General features: G+C 44.2%; 1 protein-coding gene across 1 annotated transcript in view; it reads right to left on the reverse strand.

The window, feature by feature from the left end:
* LOC114660422 (ras-GEF domain-containing family member 1C-like) overlaps positions 1-27,572 on the reverse strand; it is a 158,228-nt gene that overhangs the window by 36,043 nt on the left and 94,613 nt on the right. Inside the window, exons 5-10 of the mRNA XM_028813114.2 lie at positions 26,785-26,997; positions 20,862-20,936; positions 18,318-18,413; positions 13,467-13,569; positions 8,607-8,686; positions 1,202-1,297 (exon numbers count right to left, since the gene is read on the reverse strand). Coding sequence (XP_028668947.1) covers positions 1,202-1,297; positions 8,607-8,686; positions 13,467-13,569; positions 18,318-18,413; positions 20,862-20,936; positions 26,785-26,997 — 663 coding nt within the window. The remainder of the gene's footprint in view (positions 1-1,201; positions 1,298-8,606; positions 8,687-13,466; positions 13,570-18,317; positions 18,414-20,861; positions 20,937-26,784; positions 26,998-27,572) is intronic.

Below are 27,572 nucleotides of genomic sequence, written 5' to 3' on the forward strand. Positions count from 1 at the left end.
CTGGAGATGATCCTGTTCAGTGGATGCAGTGGATTCTCCATGATTGATAGGAGTCTGCTCAGCGCCCGTCATTCTGCCACGGATGTCAAACTGTCCAGCTCCGTGCCTACAATAGAGCCTGCCTTCCTCACCAGTTTGTCCAGGCGTGAGGCGTCCCTCTACTTTATGCTGCCTCCCCAGCACACCACCACGTAGAAAAGGGCTCTTGCCGCTACCGTCTGATAGAACATCTGCAGCAAACTTATTGCAGATGTTGAAGGATGCCAGCCTTCTAACTGAAGTATAGTCGGCTCTGTCCTCTCTTGCACAGATCATCAGTATTGGCAGTCCAGTCCAGTTTATCGTCCAGCTGCACTCCCAGGTATTTATAGGTCTGCACCCTCTGCACACAGTCACCTCTGATGATCACGGGGTCCATGAGGGGCCTGGGCCTCCTAAAATCCACCATCAGCTCCTTGGTTTTGATGGTGTTCAGGTGTAGGTGGTTTGAGTCGCACCATTTAACAAAGTCCTTGATGAGGTTCCTATACTCCTCCTCCTGCCCACTCCTGATGCAGCCCACGATAGCAGTGTCGATAGCGAACTTTTGCACGTGGCAGGACTCCGAGTTGTATTGGAAGTCTGATGTATATAGGCTGAACAGGACCGGAGAAAGTACAGTCCCTTGTGGCGCTCCTGTGTTGCTGACCACAATGTCAGACCTGCAGTTCCCGAGACGCACATACTGAGGTCTGTCTGTAAGATAGTCCACGATCCATGCCACCAGTTATGAATCTACTCCCATCTCTGTCAGCTTGTCACTAAGGAATGAGAAGATCAGCAGCAGCATACTCTTCGTCGTCAGCCATCGAGGTCACAGTTGATGGTAACAAGACATTGCACGTTGAAGCCACTGCATCGAGACTGTGAAACCGCTGTTTTAGCTAAGTTATTAAAGATTTTTTAAAATCTAAATGACCTCAAGTGAGCCCCCCAAGCTCGTAGGCCATTGTGCTTTGCACAATCTGCACAATCCATTGCCACGCCATTGTTCACATCATACGTAGCATAGCTTTTTTTAATTCTAGTGACCCAAATGAAAAGATGTCGTAATGTTACCGTGCAGCAAATCACATCAAAACCCACAGAAAATAACAAAGCAAAGTGACTCATGGGGTCCTCTAATGTATAAAGTAAGAACAGTTACGGCGCCAGTCACTACCTTCTCTCGGTTACTGTGCGCAGTGAGCGATCGGTGGGCTGCTCCTCGCAGGGCTGTTCTGTAGTTATAGAAGTTACCGGTGGGGTCCATCTGGTGCTAAAAAAAGAAAGAAAGAAAACAACAATTGAATTCTATCACGGGGGCATCTGGGCCTGTCTTTCTTGTTTTTGGATTTTATTTGAAGAGAATAGCATGGCATACAATCGAGTCGAACCTACACAACAAACTTGAGAAACAAAGGTCATCAGACATCAGAAAGTTAAAAAATGGAAAGCAGGAGACAAAAACCTTTCAAAAGAAAAAATCAAGCCCTCTCTTCCTAAAGCATTTACACTAAAAACTCCGATATGAATAAAGTGTGGGGGCACAATGGCAGTACTGCTGCCACGCAGTAAGGAGACTGAGGGTTCACGTCCAGGGTCCTCCCTGCATGGGGTCTGCATGTTCTCCCCGCGTCTGTTCCTATGAGTGTTTCGGTTTCTTCCCACTGTCATGGGTTAGGTGGAGTAAGCGCCATGATGGGTGGACTGGCATCCCACCTGAAATGGAAGGTGGATCCTTGCCAAGGCTGGGAATCCATAATGGAAAGACAAGATGGGAGGAGGCATAACCCAGCCAGGATGGGGCTGGATTATTATCTCAGTCAGGGGGAACGATGAATGGATAGACTCGGGGAGGTTGCTTATTAAGAGCAATTCCTCCCTCTGTACAGTAGATGGCAGTGCACCGCTAGTGTGGATCCAGTATGGTCACCTGCAGAGATCCATGGGATTTGTAGTCCTGAGGGTCAGCCCTGTAGGTGCCCTTGGGTTCCACCAGATGGCGCTGCAGGGAGGAAGGTACTCCCTATTTCAGGGGGCTACCACTTGACCCGGAAGTGCATCCATCAGGCTATGCCCTGGCACCGCAAGTACTCCTGGGTCCAACATAAAAGGAAGCCATCCAGCCTCCTGCAGTTGAGTAAGAGTTGGAAGGCAGAGGATGAAGAAAAAGGAGTATTGCCAATTAGACACTGCAGTGTAGACTGTAAAAAGGTATTGTCTGAATAAAAAAGCAAAAACATTTATTTGCACCCAGGACTGTCTTGGTGTGACTGTGTATGGGGTAACCCCCTGGTGGTCACAGTGGATTGGTAATGGTAGACTGGCCCTGGTGTGTGTTTGGTGTGTGCGTGTTTGCCCTGTAATAGACTGGCACCCAGTGCAGGGTTTGTTCCTGCCAAGTGCCTTATGCTTGTTGGTAGAGCATCCAACTCTCCCCTGAAACCCTCTTCAATAATAATAATTCTTTACATTTATATGGCGCTTTTCTCACTACTCAAAGCACTCTCCACACAGGGAGGACCCGGGAAGTGAACCCACAATCTCCTTACTGCAAAGCAGCAGCACTACCACTGCACTACCTGTGAGGATTAAGCGGGTTGGAAAATGACATGAATTGTGAGGTGTACCAAAAATGGAAGACCTGTTGCATTTTAAGGTTGGGAGCATGGGCTGATTACGGAACACCTACCACATGATGAACCACCCAGATTGGGACCCAAGTGCAGTGGGTGACATGTTACTACCACACTAGGACAATGTGAGTTTTTGTTTTTTTCCTTTTAAGGTGGCTGGAGTGCCAATTCTGCTGCCAACCCCCAAGTTTTCCATGCCACGTTGGAGGAGCTGCTTGCAGGCCTGGATGCAGGTTAACATCATACCCAGGGCGAAGCAATTACAGGTTAAGGGCCCTACTTGCTCAAATCTCCACTGGCAATTGGAAGGTTGCCGGTTAGAATCCCGTAAATGCCAAAAAGGGACTCTGCCCTGTTGGACCCTTAACCTGCAATTGCTGAGAGATTTGAGAAGTGAGAAAAGTGCTAGATAAATGCAAAGAATCTCTATATATACAGTGATCCCTTGCTATATCGCGCTTCGTCTTTCGCGGCTTCACTCCATCGCGGATTTTAAATGTAAGCATATGTGAATATATATTGCGGATTTTTCACTGCTTCGTGGATGTCTGCGGTCTACAGTACGTGTGCTTCCTCAGTTGATTTGCCCATTTAAATTCAAACAAGGGACGCATTTGAATTCAAACAAGGGACGCTATTGACGGATGGCTGAGAAGCTACACAATCAGAGCACGCGGTTAAGTTCCTGTGTGCTGCTGATTGGCTCAGCGACAGAGTGCTGCATTAACCAGGAAGTCTAATCTCACTCATTCAGCATTAACGTGCTACTGCTTCAGGAGCCGTGTCCAAGCGCCAACAGAAGATGCAAATAATTGCAGAAAAGGTAAAAGTTTTGGATATGTTGAAGGAAGGAAACAGCTACACCGCTGCAGGACACCATTACAGCATCAATGAGTCCACGATTCTTTTTATTTAAAAAGGAGGAAAAGCATATAAGATCTACGGGCCGCAGTGGTCCTTTAATCAGGGCGCAAAACGAGTTGCATGTGGACGTGATAAGGCAGTAGTCTGGATGGAATTCTGCTTTAGGGATTTGGATTGAAGAGTGATGGAAGAAGAACAACGGCGGGTGCTACACAGTCGCCTGAAGAGGCTCCTTTAGAAGAGCTGTAACGCTATCCTTTGTTGTGCAGTAAAATTAAACTCATCGGTTATCGGACAAGTCGTCGTGTCATTGTTGGTGAGTAACCATAATTAATTATTTACGTACAGTACTTATTACATGTACATAGTTTAGTGTCCACTGTACACACTTTTTACTGTATACAATTTTTCTTGCATTGTACGTATTACTTGCTGGTGGCCTGCCTTGTCGTATGGCTGTAAACATATATGTGATATCGGAGTCGCTCGATAATCTTTAAAATAATATTTAGGTTTTACTGTATATAAACAGTGTGTTTACATGCATAATTTCAATGAACTTTACCTAATATCTAAGAGAATACAAAGGGTTTATGCTGTATAATTGTGCGTGAAATGTTTAAAAGAGTGTGGGAGAGTTTATAAGGGCTTAAAATATATAAAAGAACCATATGAACATATGGTTTCTACTTCGCGGATTTTCTTATTTTGCGGGTGGCTCTGGAACGCAACCCCCCGCGATGGAGGAGGGATTACTGTAATCTTCATTTGGATCTTGATCTTTGTTTGTCCGCGAATGAATTAGAAGAAGAAGCACTAGATGGCAGTAGAGAGACAGCTAAAACATAGGCAATTGCATTAAGAATCTCCTCCAGGCTTATAGTACTGAAGACTGTAGTACTCCAGTCACACCTCAAAACACAGACATTCAAACTAAACAAATTGTTGTGCTTTAAATTAACTAATCTTTATGTATAATCTTCATTTGGATCTTGATCTTTGTTTGTCCGCGAATTCATGTTCCCCTGACACTGCCTTGGTTGTTACTTTTCTTTACAAACACTGTCGATACCACTCTTTGTGTTTAGATCTGGTGTTGACACCTGCTTCGTTGTCGAGACTGTGGTTTTTTCTGTTTCTATCCACCATCGTTGGCAGCACTTCGTCCAAAATCGAATGTTCAACCCACTTCTTGGAGTCGGCAGTCAGAGTATATAAGTCGGACACACTTCTGTGATTTTTCCATCAGTCAGCGTTTGGAGTCAAGAAAGAAACATTGGTTCTTCCTTACTCTTTGGATTGCCACAAAGCAACCTGCGAGATTGGAGAAAGGTTGAGAAGAGATCGTGAGAGGAAACGACAGAGTCGTGAAAACGAGACGGACTGTGAATGGAGAGAAGCAGAAATGCTCCTCCACCACCACATAATTACTATTCGGACAGTGATTCCGAGTAGGCCGTTCCTATCGAAACAATGTCCAAGGGTTTTGTTTTGTAATTTTGTCTCCCTTATAAAAAATCATAAGGCTGTGTGACGAAGGGCCCAGTTCACGACTGGCAGCCGCGTTTAAACAGGGAGCCCTTCACAGACAACTTTAACATGTGCAAACGTAGTTGCCCGCACATGGCTAGTTATTATTATTATTATTAAGGGGCCAACAGAGTAGAGTCACTTCTGGCATTTACGGAATTCGAACCGGCAACCTTCTGATTGCTGGCACAGATTCCCTAGGCTCAGAGCCAGCACTCCGCCCCACAATTTTAAGATTTTTCAAAAACAAAATCTACAAGAAGATAAAATGCTAACGTCTGTGTGTCCAGTCCCTGAGAGCAATCTGATTGGTCAGTTTGGCTTTGGTGAGGCAATTGAAAGAGGAAGTGCGAGTTTTAGGAGTAAAGGAGTAGGATCCACACTGAGAGTCACCTTCAAAGATGGGAAGTAAGAAAGCAGACAGCAGGCTAGCAAGTTGCCTTAAAAATAATGAGAGTCTGAAGGAGGTGAAAAGGGGACATGACTGAAGTGTTAAAAATTATAAAGGGAATTAGTCCAGTGGATCGAGATGGCGTCTTTAAAAGGAGTTCATACCAGTTTGAAACTTGTTAAGGGTAAATTTCAAGCAAACGTTAGGAAGTTTTTCTTCACACAGGGAACCACAGACATGTGGGATGAGTGACAGTGGGACTTTAGGGACCTTCAAATCACAACTTGATGTTATTTTGGAAGAATTAAGTGAATGAGACTGGCGAGCTTTGCTGGGCTGAATGGCCTGTTCTTGTCTAGATTGTTCTAACGTTTGTGGCAGGGGACCCCAACTCTGGTCCTGGAGGGCTGCAGTGGCTGCAAATTTTTCATTCAAATCCTTTTCTTACAGTTGTGCTTGAAAGTTTGTGAACCCTTTAGAATTTTCTATATTTCTGCATAAATATGACCTAAAACATCATCAGATTTTTACTCAAGTCCTAAAAGTAGATAATGAGAAACCAGTTCAACAAATGAGACAAAAATAATATACTTGGTCATTTATTTAATAAGGAAAATGATCGAATATTACATATTTGTGAGTGGCAAAAGTATGTGAACCTTTGCTTTCAGTATCTGGTGTGACCCCCCTAAACGTTTCCGATAACTGTTGATCAGTCCTGCACACTGGCTTGGAGGAATTTTAACCCATTCCTCCGTACAGAACAGCTTCAACTCTGGGATGTTGCTGGGTTTCCTCACATTAACTGCTCGCTTCAGGTCCTTCCACAATATTTCGATTGGATTAAGGTCAGGACTTGACTTGGCCATTCCAAAACATTAACTTTATTCTTCTTTAACCATTCTTTGGTAGAACGACTTTTGTGCTTAGGGTCGTTGTCTTGCTGCATGACCCACCTTCTCTTGAGATTCAGTTCATGGACAGATGTCCTGACATTTTCCTTTAGAATTCTCTGATATAATTCAGAATTTATTGTTCCATCAATGAAGGCAAGCCGTCCTGGCCCAGATGCAGCAAAACAGGCCCAAACCATGATACTACCACCACCATGTTTCACAGGTGGGATAAGGTTCTTATGCTGGAATGAAGTGTTTTCCTTTCTCCAAACATAACGCTTTTCATTTAAACCAAAAAGTTCTATTTTGGTCTCATCTGTCCACAAAACAATCTTCCAATAGCCTTCTGGTTTGTCCACGTGATCTTTAGCAAACTGCAGACGAGCAGCAATGCTTTTTTTGGAGAGCAGTGGCTTTCTCCTTGCAACCCTGCCATGCACACCATTGTTGTTCAGTGTTCTCCTGATGGTGGACTCATGAACGTGAACATTAGCCAATGTGAGAGAGGCCTTCAGTTACTTAGAAGTTACCCTGGGGTCCTTTGTGACCTCGCCGACTATTACACGCCTTGCTCTTGGAGTGATCTTTGTTGGTCGACCACTCCTGGGGAGGGTAACAATGGTCTTGAATTCCCTCCATTTGTACACAATCTGTCTGACTGTGGATTGGTGGACTCCAAACACTTTAGAGATGGTTTTGTAACCTTTTCCAGCCTGATGAGCATCAACAACTCTTTTTCGTAGGTCCTCAGAAATCTCCTTTGTTCGTGCCATGATACACTTCCACAAACATGTGTTGTGAAGAGCCGACTTTGATAGATCCTGTTCTTTAAATAACACAGGGTGCCCACTCACACCTGATTGTCATCCCATTGATTGAAAACACCGGACTCGAATTTCACCTTCAAACTAACTGCTAATTCTAGAGGTTCACATACTTTTGCCACTCACAAATATGGAATATTCGATTATTTTCCTCAATAAATAAATGACCAAGCATAATATTTTTGTCTCATTTGTTTAACTGGTTTCTCTTTCTCTACTTTTAGGACTTGAGTGAAAATCTGATGATGTTTTAGGTCATATTTATGCAGAAATATAGAAAATTCTAAAGGGTTCACAAACTTTCAAGCACAACTGTAATTAGTGAATTGTTTTGCTGCTAATGAACTTCTTTTGAATTCATTTTAATTGACTTGTTATTTTATGATTTCTATCCCTGAATTTCCTCATTTCTTTCCTTAAATGGCACCCAAACAGAACTGAAATGTGAAGTGAGTGAGCCAACAGAAGACCACCTAAGTCAGGGCCTCAAACTCCCACCAATTTCACTCCAACCAGTTGCTTAATCAGGCACCGAGTGTCGTTGTTAATTAAACTCGTTCTTTAATTCCATGGCTTGTTGTTGCTCTCATTGTGCAATAGCAGACATTTCCGAAATTGTGGGTTTTCTCTTTTCTAAGAGCACTGGGGACCTGAGCAGATCGACATTCATCTTTCTTTATTTTCAGATATTGTATGATGGACACCAGTTGGTTTGGCTCATTTTGTATCTCATTATTGTTTGGCAGCTAATGAAGGAAAAAGAGACAATTAAGGGGTCTGAGTCTTCAAGAGCAAGTCAGTTACAATTAATTCAAAAGAGCAGCAAAAACAGGATAGTATTTAAGAAAAAGTGTTAGAATGAAAACCTGCAGCCACTGCGGCCCACCAGGACTGTGGACCTCTGAACTAAGGAGTCTGAGTCACGTCAATTAAAACGAAGGCAAAACAAAGTTAATCAGCAGGAAAAAACAGCTCACTAATTAAGAAGATGGTTAGAATGAAAACCTGCAGCCCCTGCGGCCCATCAGGACCAGAGATGGACACCCCTGAAGTAAGGGGTCTGAGTCACGTCAATTAAAACGACGGCAAAACAACCTGTTTTATGGGAATGCATTCAACAGAGGGGGCGCCAGTCAAAAGAAGTTCAGACAGGCGAGGATACTGAGAAAAGATGCTGAAGGTAAACTTAAAACCAATAGTTTAAAACTTAGTCTGTTACTTGTCTTTGACAGGTCACATTATAAAACATCAAAGCACGGCTAATTATGCCTACGGCAAAGAAAGGAAAATCTCTTGGCTATTAAAAATGATCGATATGTCAGCAGACAGCAAGAAGCGGCAAATTACTGTATCAAAAACTGATGGCTGAAAATCTAAGAAGGGTCCAAAGCAGAGGGAAATGATTCACACTAATGAGACACAAGAAGTAGAAGAAGCAGGTTACCTCCAAGATGAAGAATTTAGCCGTTTTTACTTTTGCCCATGTCTTCTTCAGACGGGACACCGGGCTCATATTCATGCCAGCTGAAAGAAACAGTAAGCCTGGCATCAGTCAAACCCGCTCCTGTGTGTTCAGTTTATTAAGTCTGACTTATAAGCACAGAGAAACACACAATAATTACAAATACAATACGGAAAATCAGTATGGAATGGTTCATACAGCACTTGCATTTAAGTTATTATACTTAGTGATACTGCAATGGAAGTTATTAACAATATAATGTAACTGATTGTACTGTACATTAATTTAAAAATCTTATATAATAATTATTCTTTACACAAATAAATGTAGAGAAAAATACAAAGGAAATTGAATCAAAAGAACACCTTCAACAACATTCAATCTGAAACTAAACACATTGGGTCAAATGAAGAAAACCAGCTGCATAGACAGACAGATTGGCACAAGGGGGTGGCTTAATTCCTTTATGCACATCCATTTGATGCCCGGGTTGCCCGCAGAATATTGATAGACCTGAGCTGAGGATGGAGTGGGCAATGAGGAGATGGGCAATGTCTCCTCATTGCCCACTCCATCCTCAGCTCAGGTCTATCAATATTCTGCGGGCAACCCGGGCATCAAATGGATGTGCATAAAGGAATTACACAACAAGGGATGGTGCAAAGTGCTTAGGGCTTTTATTTTCAAAGAAAGTATTCAAAAAGTGCAGGGTGGTCCTCCTAAATAAAAAAAAAAATCCTAAATACAATCAATGCATTTGTGGATGTTAAAATCAACAATCCATCTTAATACAATGATAACTGTCTGTGTAGCTCTCTGTGTGTCCATCAGGTTACAATATCTTTCTTAGTAATAAAATTCATTGCATTTGTCATTTCAACAAATGGTGCATCACAAACATTTGTAGTGATAAAAAGCATTGCATCTGTCATTCCAATAGATGGCGCTTCGCAGACATTAGCACTGCTTTTACAAATCCCCATATGCCCGAAGAAGGCTTGCATATTGTAATCTTTTTAGTTCGTCAATTAAAGGTGTCATTTTGCTTGCCTTCTCCATTGCATCCATCCATCCATTATCCAACCCGCTATATCCTAAAACTACAGGGTCACGGGGGTCTGCTGGAGCCAATCCCAGCCAACACAGGGCGCAAGGCAGGAAACAAACCCCGGGCAGAGTGCCAGGGTGCACACACACCCACACACCAAGCACACACTATGGACAATTTAGAATCGCCAATGCACCTAACCTGCATGTTAGGAGGAAACCCACGCAGACATGGAGAGAACATGCAAACTCCACGCAGGGAGGATCTCCTTACTGCGAGGCTACCCACTGCGCCACCATGCCGCCCAAATGTACTACTATTATTATTATTATTATTCACACAATCACACAAAGTGGCAGCCTGTCCTGGTGGCACTGGGCACAAGGCAGGAAATTGTGAATTAGCCCAACCAACATGGACTTTGGGGGAATGTGGGAAAAAAACAGACAGACAGACAACTGGGTACAGGATTACACCCTGGGCAGAGTTACCAGGGTGATAGCCCAAGGGCAACTTAAAAACAATAAATTTGCCCAAAAAATAGCCCAATACCTGAGGTTGACAAAATGACACACCAGAAAATCAGGGGCAGCATTGAGAGCAAGAACATTGGGTACATGAGAACAGGAAAGGCGCTATATAAATAAAATGTATTATTATTATTATTACATGCCATCAAAGGCAGTTGGTGGGGCATATCTGAGTGTATTAGAATGGGTATATATCATCATACAATGGGGGGGCAGATTTTCAACAAAAACGTACATATGCAATTGCAAATAGCAGATGTAGGGGTGCCAGGTGGATGAAAAACATGGTAATAATGTGGTGATTGGGGGGTTTGGGTGGGTTTGATTGGTTTGAAAATAGCTCAAAAAATCGCATTGTTTTTAAAAAGGTAGACCAAAAAAAAAAAACACAACCCACCAAAGCCCATTTTTTTTTACCGTGCACGCCAATCAAAAATAACCCGATTGGGCGGAAAAGCTGCGGACCTGCCAACATGGCTGGAGGCCAAAAACAAGGCAAACATAATGCAACTTCTTTCAAGAAAACAGATAATTAAGTTAACATTGTAAACAGATTTAAGCGTTCAGGGCAGATATCTTGGAAGATAGTGGTGGAGTGGTGGCTCTGAGGCCAAGGATCTGCGCTGGTATCCCAAAGGTTGCCGGTTCGAATCCCCGTCACTCCCAAAAAAGAGATCCTACTCTGCTGGGCCCTTGAGCAAGGTTCTTAACCTTCAATTGCTCCAGGGGCGCTGTGCAATGGCTGACGCTGCGCTCTGACCCCAAGGGGTATGCGAAAACGAACAAATTCCTAATACAAGAAATTGTATAAGGCGAAATAAAGAACAAAAAAAAAAAAAAAAAAGAGTGTCATGGTTAGCAGGGGAATTCCAGGGCTTTAGCCCCTGAACTTCAAAAGACCCTCCACACACCTCCCATGTCACAGTCTCAAGCATCCAACCCCTAATCTTTGACAGCCCAGCCCCCCACTTCCTCCCATTCAGTATTCTAATATGATTGGATGGCTCATACAAAACTCCACGGGGGATCAAACCGACCCCTGAAACCCTGTACCCCCAAGGGTGCCAACTGCTCTTTAACTGCATGATAAGCCAAGGGGGACCCAATGCTTACCCCAATGTAACATACCTGTAATATTTGCTAGAGCTAGCAACGCCCCGTCTCAGAAACTGCTTGTCCTAAAATGTTCTGTCTTTGCTAGGATGTCATCATCCAAGAGGCCTACACTACGCAAGAAGCCTGCATAATTCTCCAATGACAATTGGAATTTTAAGATTTGAAAATCCGTCTCGATTTTCCTTGACATCACAGAATCCGAACTTAACCTGAATGCAAATTTTTCACCCCATCACCCAACTTTCCATTTACATGGTGGAAGTAAAATGAAATGCACATAAACTACAGGGCAACTTTGGGCCTTCAATGGGTAACTACGTTAATTAGAAATAAATTTGATCCATTAGTATTAAAAGTCAAGACGGAGGTAAAGAATTTAGGGGTAATTATTGACTCTGACCTGAATTTTAAATCACATATTAATCAGATTACTAGGACCGCATTTTTTCACTTAAGAAATAAAGGAAAGGTTAGACCTCTTAGAACTTTGCAAGATGCTGGGAAATTAGTTCATGCTGTTGTTCTCAGTCGACTAGATTACTGAAATGCACTCCTCTCAGGACCAACCAAAAAAAGACATCAATCAATGGCAACGAGTGCAGAATGCAGCAGCTAAAATCCATCCATCCATCCATTTTCCAACCCGCTGAATCCGAACACAGGGTCACGGGGGTCTGCTGGAGCCAATCCCAGCCAACACAGGGCACAAGGCAGGAACCAATCCCGGGCAGGGTGCCAACCCACCGCAGGACACACACAAACACACCCACACACCAAGCACACACTAGGGCCAATTTACAATCACCAATCCACCTAACCAGCATGTCTTTGGACAGTGGGAGGAAACCTACGCAGACACGGGGAGAACATGCAAACTCCACGCAGGGAGGACCCGGGAAGCAAACCCAGGTGTTCAGATCTCCCAACTGCGAGGCAGCAGCGCTACCCACTGCGCCACCGTGCTGCCCGCAGCTAAAATCTTAACTTGGAAAAGAAAAATCCAAGCACATCACGCCAGTCCTAGCGTCACTACACTGGCTACCTGTGTCATTTAGAATTAACTTTGTAAACCATCAGCTGTATTTTAAAGTCTTCAATAATCTGCTTCATCTTATATTTCGGAATGTGTTACACCTGACACTCCAAATCGTGGTCTGCTTATAATTCCAAGAGCTAAACTTAAAAGAAGTGGTGAGGTGGCCTTCTGCTGTTATGCACCTCAAATCTGGAATAGCTGACCGATAGAAATTCACCAGGCTAATACGGTGGAGAACTTTAAAAAACTGATATAAACCTGTCATTGTAACATGGCTTTCTCATAGCTTCATTTTAGTGTAACCCTGATATTTTGTATATGCATTTAATTATCATTTTTATCATGGCTCTGCAATCCGTACTAACCCCTACTTTCTCTGCTGTTCTTTTTCCATTTTTCTGTGGTGATGATCTGCACCACCATCACCTGATCGGAGCACCATGCAGTCTCTCCATTGATGGACTGAAGGCCAGATGTCCATGTGACCAGCATTATCAAATTCTTCCATGTGAAGTCTGAAAGCCATGAGGACTGATTGAGATCATTTATGTTAGGGGGGCTGGGTGGTCTCGTGGCATCGGAACCCCTGCAGATTTTTTTTTTCTCCAGCCGTCTGGAGTTTTTTAGCATTTTTTCTGTCCTCCCTGGCCATCGGACCTTACTTTATTCTATGTTGATTAGTATTGCCTAATTTAATTTTTATATTTTGTTTTTTCTTTTTTACTCTTATTTCATCATGTAAAGCACTTTGAGCTCCATTATTTGTATGAAAATGTGCTCTAGAAATAAATGGTGTTGTTGTTGTTGCAAAAGTTCCATCACCAGAAATCTGAAACTGTGAGGTGAACCCAAATTTTTATCACTGCCTCCTGATCTCTCACCTTTTGGGCAATAACACAGGGGTCTCCATAGACTCAGCTGTAGATAGCAAGGCATTCAAATGGCAAAAAAGAATAAAATGAAAAATAATAAATTGTTACAATGTCAGAGAAGCAAGAAAAACAGGCAACAATCAGGCATAAGATGATGACGGAAAAGTTGAATTCCAAGTTGTTTTGGTTACGTTTCAGCCCATTGTCATTTAAAATTGCTAAATGGGGAGCGTTACTTACATATGATTGCCATGAGGGAATTGAAGTTGCCGATATTAAAGCATTCTCTAGCCACGTCGATGAAGAATTCAATAACTTGGGCTCTCTGCTTCTTTTTCGCCGGCTGTAAAAGTGAATTGTAGGATTAGGATCAGGATGTGTCAAAAGGCAAGAATAAAGGAATACTTCACCCAAAACAAAAGATAATACTTATATGTTACAAAACCCCATGATGTCTGTAGTGATGGCCAAGGAGACATTCAGCTTCATGTTTCCACAGTGGATGCTGATCACTGAATTCCTGATATACTGCTCAAAAAAATGAAAGGACCCCTTTTGAATGAGAGTACAGCATGAAGTCAATGACACTTGTGGGCTACTTATCTGCTCAGTGAAGTAGCAGAGGGGCTTGTTCATCAGTTTCAGCTGCTTTGGTGCGCTAGAGGGGCAACACTGAGACGACCCCTAAAACAGAAATGAATGGTTTCACAGGTGGAGGCCACTGACATTTTTCCCTCCTCATCTGTTTTGTCACTCGTTTTGCATTTGGCTGTGGTCAGTGTCACTACTGGTAGCATGAGGCCATACCTGGACCCTACAGAGGCTGAACAGGTAGTCCAACTTCTCCAGGATGGCAGACACATCAATACATGGCTTTGTCAGAAGGTTTGCTGTCTCCCAGCACAGTCTCAAGGGCATGGAGGAGATTCCAGGAGACAGACAGGCAGTTACTCTAGGATAGCTGGACAGGTCCCCTCATAGAAGGTCCTTAACCCATCAGCAGGAACCACCGGTATCTGCTCCAATTGGGCAAGGAGGAAGAGGATTAGCACTGGCAGAGCCTACAAAATGACCTCCACCAGGCAGGCCACTGGTGTGAATGTCTCTGAGGAAACAATCAGAAACAGACTTCATGAGGGTGGCCTGAGGGCCTGACGTCCTCGAGTGGGCACCATGGAGCTCGATTGGCATTTCCCATAGAATATCAGAATTGGTGCCCTGTGCTTTTTACAGATGAGAGCAGGTTCACCCTGAGCACTTGTGACAGACATGAAAAGGTCTGGAGAAGCCGTGGAGAACTTTATACTGCCTGTAATATTGTTCAGCATGACCTGTTAGGTGGGGCATCAGTGATGGTATATCTGGGGAGGCATATCCATGGAGGGACACACAGACCTCTACAGGCTAGACAACAGTGGGCACCTTGACTGCTATTAGGTATTGGGATGTCAGACCCTATGCTGGTGCAGTGGCTCCTGGGTTCCTATTGGTGCACCACAATGCCCGGCCTCATGTGGCGAGAGGATGAAGGAATTGATAGAGCTGACCCTCTAATGTCCTCATTTCTAATCCTGTCCATTCTCGTCACACCCAATGCAAATCTTAGCATCTTTAACTCTGCCACCTCCAGCTCTGTCTCCTGTGCCAGCCCATATAACATAGCTGGTCTCACTACCGTCCTGTAGACCTTCCTTTTCACTCTTGCTGATACCTGTCTGTCACAAATCACTCCTGACACTCTTCTTCACCCACTCCACCCTGCCTACACTCTCTTCTTCACTTCTCTTTTACAATCCCCGTTACTCTGTACTGTTGATCCCAAGTATTTAAACACCTCCACCTTTGCCAACTCTACTCCCTGCATCCTCACCATTCATCTGCCCTCCCTCTCATTCACACACATGCATTCGGTCTTGGTGTTCCTACTGACCTTCATTCCTCTCCTCTCATATCTCCACCTCTCCAGGGTCTCCACCACCCGCTCCCTACTCTCACTCTTACACCTTGTCTAATGAAGGGGCCTTAGCTGCCTCGAAAACTTGCATTTGTAATCTATTTAGTTAGCCAATAAAAGGTGTCATTTCACCCTGCTTTCTCCTGTACAGATCATAATGTGGCAGAGCGACGGGCGCTGAGCAGACTCCTGTCAATCATGGAGAATCCACTGCATCCACTGAACAGGATCATCTCCAGACAGATTAGCAGCTTCAGAGACAGACTGCTGTCACCGTCCTGCTCCACTGACAGACTGAGGAGATCGTTCCTCCATCACGCTATGCGACTCTTCAATTCCACCCAGGGGGGATAAACGTTAACATTATACAAAGTAATTGTCTGTCTGTATACCTGCATTGTTATCACTCTTTAATTTAATATTTTCTTTATCAGTATGCTGCAGCTGGGGTATGTGAATTTCCCCTTGGGATTAATAAAGTATCTATCTATCTATCTATCTATCTATCTATCTATCTATCTATCTATCTATCTATCTATCTATCTATCTATCTATCTATCTATCTATAATAAGTTGAATTCAATTGTTCTCTCATTCGCTAGCTAAGCGGAGTTAAGGACCATGCCCCGAAGCTGGTGAGTGAGAGAGGAAGGCCCCTACCCTCGGCCCGCTGCGTCTCACTTGGATTTGAGCAAATAAATTGGTACGGCAAACGAACTATGATACATAGTGAAATGAGAGAAGTCACAAAATCAACCAGAATGTTCAAGCAAATTATAGAAAAGAAAAATGATCTAAATCTGATAAACAGTTCTCTCGTGAAAAGCAGACAGACATACAGACATTGGATTATATATATATATATATATATATTATAAAAAAATATTTTGACTAGGGAGACGAGACGTGAAAAAAACGATCCAAATCCGTGAAGTAGTTCTCTCATGAAAAGCGGACAGACAGACATATAGACAGATAGACATTGGATTTTATATATTATAACGTATATATTATATATTAGTATAGTCAGTATCTATCTATCTATCTATCTATCTATCTATCTATCTATCTATCTATATAGTGCCTTTTCTATCTATCTAACATCACAGTCCACGGGGACTCCTGTCTAATCTCATCTGTCAATCTGTCCATCACCATTGCCAATAAGAAAGGGCTCAGATCCGACCCCTGATGTAATCCCATCTCCATCACTCCCACCGTAGACCTCACCATGGTCACACTCCCCTCGTACATATCCTGTACAACTCTTACGTACTTCTCTGCCACTCCTGACTTCCTCATTCAATACCACAACTCCTCTTGAGGCACCCTGTCATATGCTTTCTCCAGGTCCACAAAGACGCAATGTAACTCCTTTCTGGCCTTCTCTACATACCAAAGTTCAAAAAACACGCACCAAATGAACGAGGTGTGACAATGACTTATATATTATACAACCCCAAATCAGAAAAAGTTGGGACAGTGTGGAAAATGTGAATAAAAAAGAAAAAAGCAAGTTATAAATTCTCCTCAAATTTTATTTCATTGCAGACAGTATGAACACAAAATAATTCATGTTTTTTTTTTGTCAACATCATTTGATTTGTAAATAAATATCCATTCTTGCCATTCAGGCTTGCAACACATTTCAAAAAAAGTTGGGACAGTACAGCATTTACCACTTTGTACAGTTCCCCTGTCTTTTAACAACACTTAAAAGGCATTTAGGCATTGAAGAAATCAAGTGACTAAGTGTTGCAGGTGTTAGTTTGTTCCATTCTTCCTGCAAACAACGTTTTAGGTGCGCGACAGTACGGGGTCTTCGTTGACGCATTTTTCGTTTCAAAATGCGCCAAACATTCTCTATAGGAGACAAATCAGGGCTGCAGGCAGGCCAGTCAAGCATCCGCACCCTCTTCTTACGCAGCCATGCCTTTGTTATGCGCACAGTATGTGGTTTGGCATTGTCTTGCTGAAATAAGCATGGGCGTCCCTGGAAAAGACGTCGTCTTGAAGGCAGCATTTGTTCCTCCAAAACTGAGATATACTTCTCAGCATTGATGGTGCCATCGCAGAAGTGCAAGTTACCTTTGCCGAAGGCACTGACACAACCCCATACCATGACAGACCCTGGCTTTTGGACTTGTATCTGGTAACAGTCTGGATGGTCCTTTTCCTCTTTCGTCCGCAGCACACGGCGTCCATTTCTTCCAAAAAAGATGTGAAAAACCGATTTGTCTGACCACAATACACGTTTCCACTGCACAATGGACCATCCCAGATGCCTCCGAGCCCAGAGAAGTCGACGGCGCTTCGGGACACTATTTATGTAGGGCTTCCTTTTGGCACAGTACAGTTTTAGCGGGCATTTCCTAATGTAACTACGTACTGTAGTGTTTGAGAGTGACTTCCTGAAGTAGTCCTGAGCCCATTATACCATTTATTGATGAATGACGGTTTTTAATGCAGTGCCGTCTGAGGGCTCGGAGATCACGACCATTCAGTTTAGGCTTGCGCCCTTGGCCTTTGTGCACGGTAATTTCTCCAGATTCCCTGATTCTTTTCACTATGTTATGCACTGTAGAGGGAGAAATGCCCAAATCTCTTCCTATCTGTCTTTGAGAAACGTTTTTCTTCATCATTTCAAAGATTTTTGCCCGCACTTGGTGGCAAACTGGCGATCCTCTGCCCATCTTTGCTCCTAAAGGATGCTGCTTTTGTACCGAATCATGATTGCAATCACCTGTTAACATCACCAGTTTCAAATCACATCATTATTTAGTTATTATACCTCATTACTACCCCTTAATTGCCCCCATCCCAACTTTTTTTGGAATGTGTTGCAAGCCTGAATGGCAAGAATGGATATTTATTTACAAATCAAATGATGTTGACCAAAAAAAACATGAATTATCTTGTGTTCATACTGTCTGCAATGAAATAAAAGTTAAGGGAAATTTGTAAATTACTGCTTTATTTTTTTATTCACATTTTCCACACTGTCCCAACGTTTTCTGATTTGGGGTTGTATATATATATATTTATATATATATATATATATATATATATATCTATAGAGAGAGAGAGAGAGAGAGAGAGTCTGCATTTAGAAAAAGGAAATTTTGTCTTACACCTACCATGCAAATTTCCGTGGCCACAACGTAGCAAAGCCGGTTAAACCACTTCACGTAGGCTTCGAGGTTCATTGTTTTCTTCTGGTCACTGAAACAAGGCTGTGAAATGAATAAAATAAAATAAATAAATAAATTAGCCAACCCGTCTATTTTTTTGGGGGAAGCCATCTTCCCTACAGTTCTGGTGATCCTACTAAATTCACATTTCTAAGAATTTCCCACATGTGCCAGAGGGCCATGTTTAAATGTGCTCCTTGTTTAATTTGGTATCCCAGGGCTAGAATTCAGAATCAGAAATTGTGCAAGAAGGCTATAAAGATAGACAGTATAACTAACCAAATGGGGGTGCCACTGAGCCCCACAAACCACAGACACAATAATGCCCAACACAATTCCGGGTTTAAATGAAAGGTTTGTATTTGACGCCAAACATCAACCAAAATACACAAATAAAAATTCTCTCCTTCCACCTCCTGTAGAGTGTTGCCCGCTGCCTCCCGTCTCTGACGCAATCAAGTGAGGCTGTGGGCTCCCATTTGAATCTGACCTGGGAACTGTGTCATGTGGTGTCATGCCCAGGTCATCCAGAGTGTGGAAACAAGGGTGTGGAATAGATGGTCTACAGCTTAACGGACAGTGGTCAAATGAGTTCATAATTAAATACAGGGCTCGATCTCGGTGGGTGTGTGTGCTCGCACGGCTGCAGGAAGTCGATGGGGTGATTGAGACGGATCACGCCTGCACGTGAGGGTGGGGGTTTGTTTTGATTGCTCCATTGGCTATCAGCAAACCCACGGAAGCATACAGTGCATCCAGAAAGTATTCACAGCGCATCACTTTTTCCACATTTTGTTATGTTACAGCCTTATTCCAAAATGGATTAAATTCATTTTTTTCCTCAGAATTCTACACACAACACCCCATAATGACAACGTGAAAAAAGTTTACTTGAGGTTTTTGCAAATTTATTAAAAATAAAAAAAACGAGAAATCCCATGTACATAAGTATTCACAGCTCTTGCCTTGAAGCTCAAAAGTGAGCTCAGGTGCCTCCTGTTTCCCCTGATCATCCTTGAGATGTTACTGCAGCTTAATTGGAGTCCACCTGTGGTAAATTCAGTTGACTGGACCTGATTTGGAAAGGCACACACCTGTCTATATAAGGTCTCACAGTTGACAGTTCATGTCAGAGCACAAACCAAGCATGAAGTCAAAGGAATTGTCTGTAGACCTCCGAGACAGGATTGTCTCGAGGCACAAATCTGGGGAAGGTTACAGAAACATTTTTGCTGCTTTGAAGATCCCAATGAGCACAAATGGTGGTTCGAAACCACCAGGACTCTTCCTAGAGCCGGCCGGCCATCTAAACTGAGCGATCGGGGGAGAAGGGCCTTAGTCAGGGAGGTGACCAAGAACCCTATGGTCACTCTGTCAGAGCTCCAGAGGTCCTCTGTGGAGAGAGGAGAACCTTCCAGAAGGACAACCATCTCTGCAGCAATCCACCAATCAGGCCTGTATGGTAGAGTGGCCAGACGGAAGCCACTCCTTAGTAAAAGGCACATGGCAGCCCGCCTGGAGTTTGCCAAAAGGCACCTGAAGAACTCTCAGACCATGAGAAAGAAAATTCTCTGGTCTGATGAGACAAAAATTGAACTCACGTTTGGAGGAAACCAGGCACCACTCATCACCAGGCCAATACCATCCCTACAGTGAAGCATGGTGGTGGCAGCATCATGCTGTGGGGATGTTTTTCAGCGGCAGGGACTGGGAGACTAGTCAGGATAAAGGGAAAGATGACTGCAGCAATGTACAGAGACATCCTGGATGAAAACCTGCTCCAGAGCGCTCTTGACCTCAGATTGGGGCGACGGTTCATCTTTCAGCAGGACAACGACCCTAAGCACACAGCCAAGATATCAAAGGAGTGGCTTCAGGACAACTCTGTGAATGTCCTTGAGTGGCCCAGCCAGAGCCCAGACTTGAATCCGATTGAACATCTCTGGAGAGATCTTAAAATGGCTGTGCACCGACGCTTCCCATCCAACCTGATGGAGCTTGAGAGGTTCTGCAAAGAGGAATGGGCGAAACTGGCCAAGGATAGGTGTGCCAAGCTTGTGACATCATATTCAAAAAGACTTGAGGCTGGAATTGCTGCCAAAGGTGCAACGACAAAGTATTGAGCAAAGGCTGTGAATACTTATGTACATGGGATTTCTCAGTTATTTTATTTTTAATAAATTTGCAAAAATCTCAAGTAAACTTTTTTCACGTTGTCATTATGGGGTGTTGTGTGTAGAATTCTGAGGAAAAAAATGAATTTAATCCATTTTGGAATAAGGCTGTGACATAACAAAATGTGGAAAAAGTGATGCACTGTATATAGTGCCTTTCCTATTTATCTGTCCATCAGTCTGTTGAAAGGGTGGTTTATCTATTTGGAAAATGGATGGGCATCGACACTGGCCCGAGAGATCCCCCCTGCTGCCGCTGGGTTATAAACCCACCTTGTACGGCTGCCACGCAGTCTTTTCGAATGCTTGTACCTACCTTTGTGCTGTCGAGGGGGTCTTTATGAACAAATGCTTGCACAAACTCTTCTGGGCCAATGTGACTCAGATGCTCCTGTTGAAAAAGATTGGAAAACAAACAGAAAAAGCTGTCAGTGGCTCCTCGTGGTTACTGATATCCACCACACAAGAGGGCCTCCAATATCTGAGGAACTCTGAGAAAATGGAGTAAGTAGGTAAACACTCTTAAAACCATAGTTGCTCCTGGTAACCCCGGCTAAATTTGTTTTCGGAGACTTCATCACCCATCGTGAATTTATAACAAATGTTCCTTTTGCCCGTATGCTGAACTGTGCACTTTTCGCCATTTGACGGCAACCTGTGAAATGCCAGTATGGAGATCAATAATCGTAGCCTACAAGTAGTTCTTTGAATCCGTGGACTAATTGAACACGATGTTCAGACAGATTATGGCTTTTCATGACAGTCAGAACAAACGATGACTTTAAAAATAAAACCTGACAGAATGTGTAACTGGAACAATAGCATTGTAAATGTAATGCATTTACTTTAATGGCTGTGATTTGAAAAGTGTCTCCATAATTAATGACTTCTCAAAGTGTTATGTAGAGCGGATTAATGTAATCAAAGTCACCTAATTAATACTGCAATTATGACATGGCTGTCCTCTCATTCATTTAAAAGGAGGCGGTGCGTCTCAGACAGAAGGTGCGGGATGATGGCAGCTGAATAAGCCGAGGCAGTGGCTTTCATTTTCAGGCCCCCTTGACGGCAGGCTTTTATTCCAGCCAATTGTATGACTAGTGTGTCATTTATGCAAAGCCTATATGGAGCCGCAGGTGACAGCTCTTTCTCGATGTCCTGACTGCATGCACCTCGAGTTACCAATAAGGTGCCCCTCAGTGTCTATAGAACACATTCTGTATTATTACACTTTCAGGACCAAGTTCCCCTCAGTGTCTGGCGCATGCTCCCCTTGAGTTACCAAAATGGAGGTCCTCGGTGTACATAATGCAGTCAGTTTGGGTGTGCAGGATACCATACTATAATTAAAAAGTATGATGGGTGGGCTGATGAGATGGTGGATTTCAGACATGAGAAGGTGACATAGGACCAGAACAGGAATCTCCTGTGGAGCCCACTACTTAGGAGGACTCACCAGGTGTGTACAAGTGGCAGGGTAACAGCAATATATAGACTCAGTCATTTTTAGGTGTTTTCCCACTACATGCACTTGAACCAATGAGTTCCTGTGCGATGTAGACCCAGGGTCATTTGTGGTACCTGGCCACTTTCGTGTGTTGTGTTCCAGTTGCACAACAGGAGCCGTAGCCTTAATGCAAACTGTGAGGGATGCCACGTGAAGTCGGGAGTTTATGCGGGACCACCGCACCACATTGCTTCAAAGTGATCACGACTTCACGGGGGAGACTATCACCTTGATGCAGTGCGAAGTGCGGAGCTCCATCTTCACCGATAACTCTCCAAAGTCCAAACCATGTAAAGATTTGTAAGATGGTGACTGTAGCTTGTGGTCAACCAATCAGAATAATTCATCACCCGAGCGCCACCCACGATAGCTCCTGTTTGAATGAAAAGCAGCCGTACCACATGCACTTCAGAAGAGGTCACCCACCTGAAGCTAAGCATGGTTCCTCCTCAATGTCCTGACTGCTTGCCCCTCAAGTTCCCAATAAGGTGCCCCTCAGTGTCTATAGCACACATTCTATATTATTACACTTTCAGGACCAAGTTCCCCTTAGTATCTGACGCACGCACTGCTTGAATTACCATAATGGAGGTCCTCGGTGTACATAACGCAGCCAGTTTGGTGTGGAGGATACCATACTATAATTAAAAAGTAAGATGGGTGGGCTGATGAGAGGGTGGATTTCAGACACGAGAAGGTGACATAGGACCAGAACAGGAGTCTCCTGTGGAGACCACTGGTTAGAAGGATTCCCCAGGTGTGCATGACTGGAAGAGTGACAGCAATATATGGACTCAGTCATATTTAGGTGTTTACCCAATGAGTTCCTGTACGATGTAGACCCTAAGCCATTTGTGGTACCTGGCCACTTTTGTGTGTTGCATGCCCACTGCACGACAGAAGCCGTAGCCTTAATGCAAACTATGTGACATGCAAAAAAGAGGGATGCCATATGAAGTCCGGAGTTTATGGGGGACCACCGCACCTCATTGTTTCAAAAGTGATCACGACTTCACGGGGGAGACTATCACCATGATGTGGTGCGAAGTGCGGAGCTCCATCTTCACCGATAACTCTCCAAAGTCCAAACTGCAAACAGATTTGTAAGATTGCGACTATGTTTGTACTCAACCAATCAGAATAATTCATCGCATTAGCCCCACCCACGATAGCTCCTGTTTGAATGAAAAGCAGCCATACCACATTCGCTTCAGAAGAGGTCACCCACCTGAAGCTAAGCATGGTTCCTCCTCAATGTCCTGACAATATGCCCCTCAGTGTCTATAGAACACTTTCAGGACCAAGTTCCTCTCAGTGTCTGGCGCATGCACCCCTTGAGTTACCAAAATGGAGGTCCTCAGTGTACATAATGCAGTCAGTTTGGGTGTGGAGGACACCATGCTATGATTAAAAAGTATGATGGGTGGGCTAATGAGATGGTGGATTTCAGACATGAGAAGGTGACATAGGACCAGAACAGGACTCTCCTGTGGAGACCACTACTGAGAAGGACTCACCAGGTGTGTACAAGTGGCAGGGTAACAGCAATATATGGACTAAGTCATTTTTAGGTGTTTTCCCACTGCATGCACTTCAACCAATAAGTTCATCTAGACCCTGGGCCATTTGTGGTACCTGGCCACTTCCGTGTGTTGTGTTCCAGTTGCACAACAGGAGCCGTAGCCTTAATGCAAACTATGAGGGATGCCATGTGAAGTCGGGAGTTTATGGGGGACCACCGCACCACATTGCTTCAAAGTGATCACGACTTCACGGGGGAGACTATCACCATGATGCGGTGCGAAGTGCGGAGCTCCATCTTCACCGATAACTCTCCAAAGTCCAAACCATGTAAAGATTTGTAAGATGGCGACTGTAGCTTGTGGTCAACCAATCAGAATAATTCATCGCATTAGCCCCACCCACGATAGCTCCTGTTTGAATGAAAAGCAGCCGTACCACATGCACTTCAGAAGAGGTCACCCACCTGAAGCTAAGCATGGTTCCTCCTCAATGTTCTGACTGTTTGCCCCTCAAGTTACCAATAAGGTGCCCCTCAGTGTCTATAGCACACATTCTATATTATTACACTTTCAGGACCAAGTTCCCCTCAGTGTCTGGCGCATGCACCCCTTGAGTTGCCAAAATGGAGGTCCTCGGTGTACATAACGCAGTCAGTTTGGGTGGAGGTTCCCATACTATGATTAAATAGAATGATAGGTGGGCCAATGAGATGGTGGAGTTCATACATGAGAAGGTGACATAGGACCAGAACTGGACTCGCCTGTGGAGACCACTTATTAGAAGGATTCACCAGGTATGCATGACCGGCAGGGTGACAGCAGTAAATAGACTCAGTGATTTTTAGGGGTTTTCCCACTTCAGGCATTTTGTTTACAAGGCCCAGCCAGTAATTAGATGGGAGACCATCTAGGAAAAAGCTGGAAGAGGAGTTGGCGTTGCCAGCAGGGGGCGCTTACCCTGTGATGTAAATGTGGATCCCAATGCCCCAGTGCAGTGAACTATAAAAATGGCACCGTTCTTTGGATAAGACGTAAAAAATGAAGTCCTGATTATCTTTGGTCATAAAAGATCCAAGAGTGGGGGGGTAACCCAATGTCCTGGCTAAACTGCCATCCACGGCCTAGTTATCCTGCCCCCCAAACCCCCGTCTCTAACTGGCTATCTCTCTCTCAACACTTCACCACCAAATAGCTAATGTGGGGTGAGCGTCACTGGCGAAAAAATGGCTGCTGGTGTATAGTGCACATTAGTGGTGATTGAAGTGGCTCCCCACTCACTATAAGTAGTGAGATAAGTGCTACATACAGTACATGTAAAGAATTATTATTATTGGCAGCTGTTGTGGATGGCTGGGGCCCTTGCTCGGCGAGGACAACTCCATGCCAGAAGGAGCATGGGAGGAGATGTGGCCAGATCATTACCTCCCCCGGAACACTAGGTGGCAGCCGCCTTGGATGACAGCGGTGCCTCGGACTTCTGCAGGGACTCCATGGGAGTTGGAGTTTGATACAGTCCTGCTGGGGTCCGAGGGGCACCACTAGTGGGTACTGCAGCAGACACTGAACCCTGGAGCACAGCACTTCCGCCACACTGGAAGTGCTGCCAGAAGTCCATCACCGAGCATCTGGATTAAAGACAGACCTCAGTATGTGCGTCTCGGGAACTGCAGGTCTGACATTGTGGTCAGCAACACAGGAGCGCCGCAGGGGACTGTACTTTCTCCGGTCCTGTTCAGCCTATATACATCGGACTTCCAATACAACTCGGAGTCCTGCCATGTGCAAAAGTTCACTGATGACACTGCTATCATGGGCTGCATCAGGAGTGGGCAGGAGGAGGAGTATAGGAACCTCATCAAGGACTTTGTTAAATGGTACGACTCAAACCATCTACACCTGAACACCAGCAAAACCAAGGAGCTGGTGGTGGATTTTAGGAGGCCCAGGCCCCTCATGGACCCCGTGATCATCAGAGGTGACTGTGTGCAGAGGGTGCAGACCTATAAATACCTGGGAGTGCAGCTGGATGATAAACTGGACTGGACTGCCAATACTGATGATCTGTGCAAGAGAGGACAGAGCTGACTATACTTCCGTAGAAGGCTGGCGTCCTTCAACATCTGCAATAAGATGCTGCAGATGTTCTATCAGACGGTTGTGGCCAGCGCCCTCTTCTACGCGGTGGTGTGCTGGGGAAGCAGCATAAAGAAGAGGGACGCCTCACGCCTGGACAAACTGGTGAGGAAGGCAGGCTCTATTGTAGGCACAGAGCTGGACAGTCTGACATCCGTGGCAGAGCGACGGGCGCTGAGCAGACTCCTGTCAATCATGGAGAATCCACTGCATCCACTGAACAGGATCATCTCCAGACAGAGGAGCAGCTTCAGCGGGGGGTTAAACGTCTGTTATACCTGCACTGCTATCACTCTTTAATTGAATATTGTTTTTTATCAGTATGCTTCTGCGGGAGTAAGGGAATTTCCCCTTGGGATTAATAAAGTATCTATCTATCTATCTATCTATCTATCTATCTATCTATCTATCTATCTATCTATCTATCTATCTATCTATCTATCTATCTATCTATCTATCTATCTATCTTCCGGGTGCCTTATATAAGGGGCCAGTGGATAATACTCGGTGAACCAGAGTTGGGATGAGGGAGACGAAGCTTGTCGAGGAGGAGTAAAGAGGAAGAGAATAGAAAAAGAGAATTGTGTTGTGCTTGGGGACTGTGCTAGACTTGTGGGAAACAGGGGAAGACGTTTCCCATGAGGAAAAAAAAAAGTGTGCTTGTACTGGTGCCTCTGGCGTCTGTCTGTATCGGGGTTGACTTTCACACAGCTAAAATTAAAAAAGTAGTACCAGGAACTACAAATGACCTGAGTTCCTGTGGTGGGAAGGCTACAAAAGTTCCTGAGTTTCTAAAAATTCCCCGGTCCATTAAAAAAGTTGTTACGGTGGGAAGGCTCCATTTGTCCATGGCCCAGCAGAACATTGACGTTTCAGGGCTGGCCCAAGTGCCCTAACACACAGTTCATCAAGACATAATAAAACTAATGAGGAAGATTAATCACATCGACTTATTCAAATTGAGATATCCATGCTTCACGTCTCTTAGGTCCTTCCATAAATCACATCCATCATCCTGTAGTGCCAACGTACACAGGTAGGCCGGGAAAGAAATGATTCACTTTGAAAAGACTTACCAGCTCCACATGAGTGAGCTGCTGGGCCAGTGTGTACGGGTCACTGCAGATGCTTAAAATGTCTCTTTGAATCGGTGGAGGTTTAGTCTTGAAGGCAACCAGCTTGTCAGAGACGGATGCGTTGACTTTGACAATCGTTTCCTCTCCTTGGTTCAAGGTTGCCAGTTTTTGATTTAAGTTTTGCAGAAGCAGGTTCATCTTCTTCCAGTAGGCCTAAAAGCAGAAGACAAAAGAGAAACAGTTTGAGTTAAAAGACTCGAGGCTGCAGGTGATGTGATGGTCTGGGTCAGCTCCACGCTCCCTTGTCACTTGCTGGAGCCCCTTGAACCCAAAACTGTCAATAGGCACAACCCGAGGTGAGCCGGGCCAATGAGGGCACACACATATCCAGCAAGGGGCTGACACAAAAAGTGTCAAGGGCTTTTATTATAACCAATTCGTTAAATAAAAACAAAGTGCAGGCATCAAATTTTTACCAATATTTTCTCAAAATATTTCCCAATATATAAATAATCAATAAAGTCAGTGTTCAGTGGAGGTTAAAAATCCATAATAAATAATCCATTAAACGAGGTTAAAAATCCAAGGGCAAATATCCTCTTTAACCCTTATACTACCGGAACCGGCTATACACGGTTCCCAATTCAATTTGCCAGCACGTCGGAGCCAAGTATATTCGGCAATGTACATTCGTTGAACACCGCGACTTGCTATAGTCGGTTCCCAGTGTAATTTGCCAGCTGATCAGTCTGTGCCGTACATTCGTTGAGCAGCCAGCTGATGACCAC

This window comes from Erpetoichthys calabaricus, chromosome 11 (assembly GCF_900747795.2).
Source record: "Erpetoichthys calabaricus chromosome 11, fErpCal1.3, whole genome shotgun sequence".
Classification (NCBI taxonomy): Eukaryota; Metazoa; Chordata; class Cladistia; order Polypteriformes; family Polypteridae; genus Erpetoichthys; species Erpetoichthys calabaricus.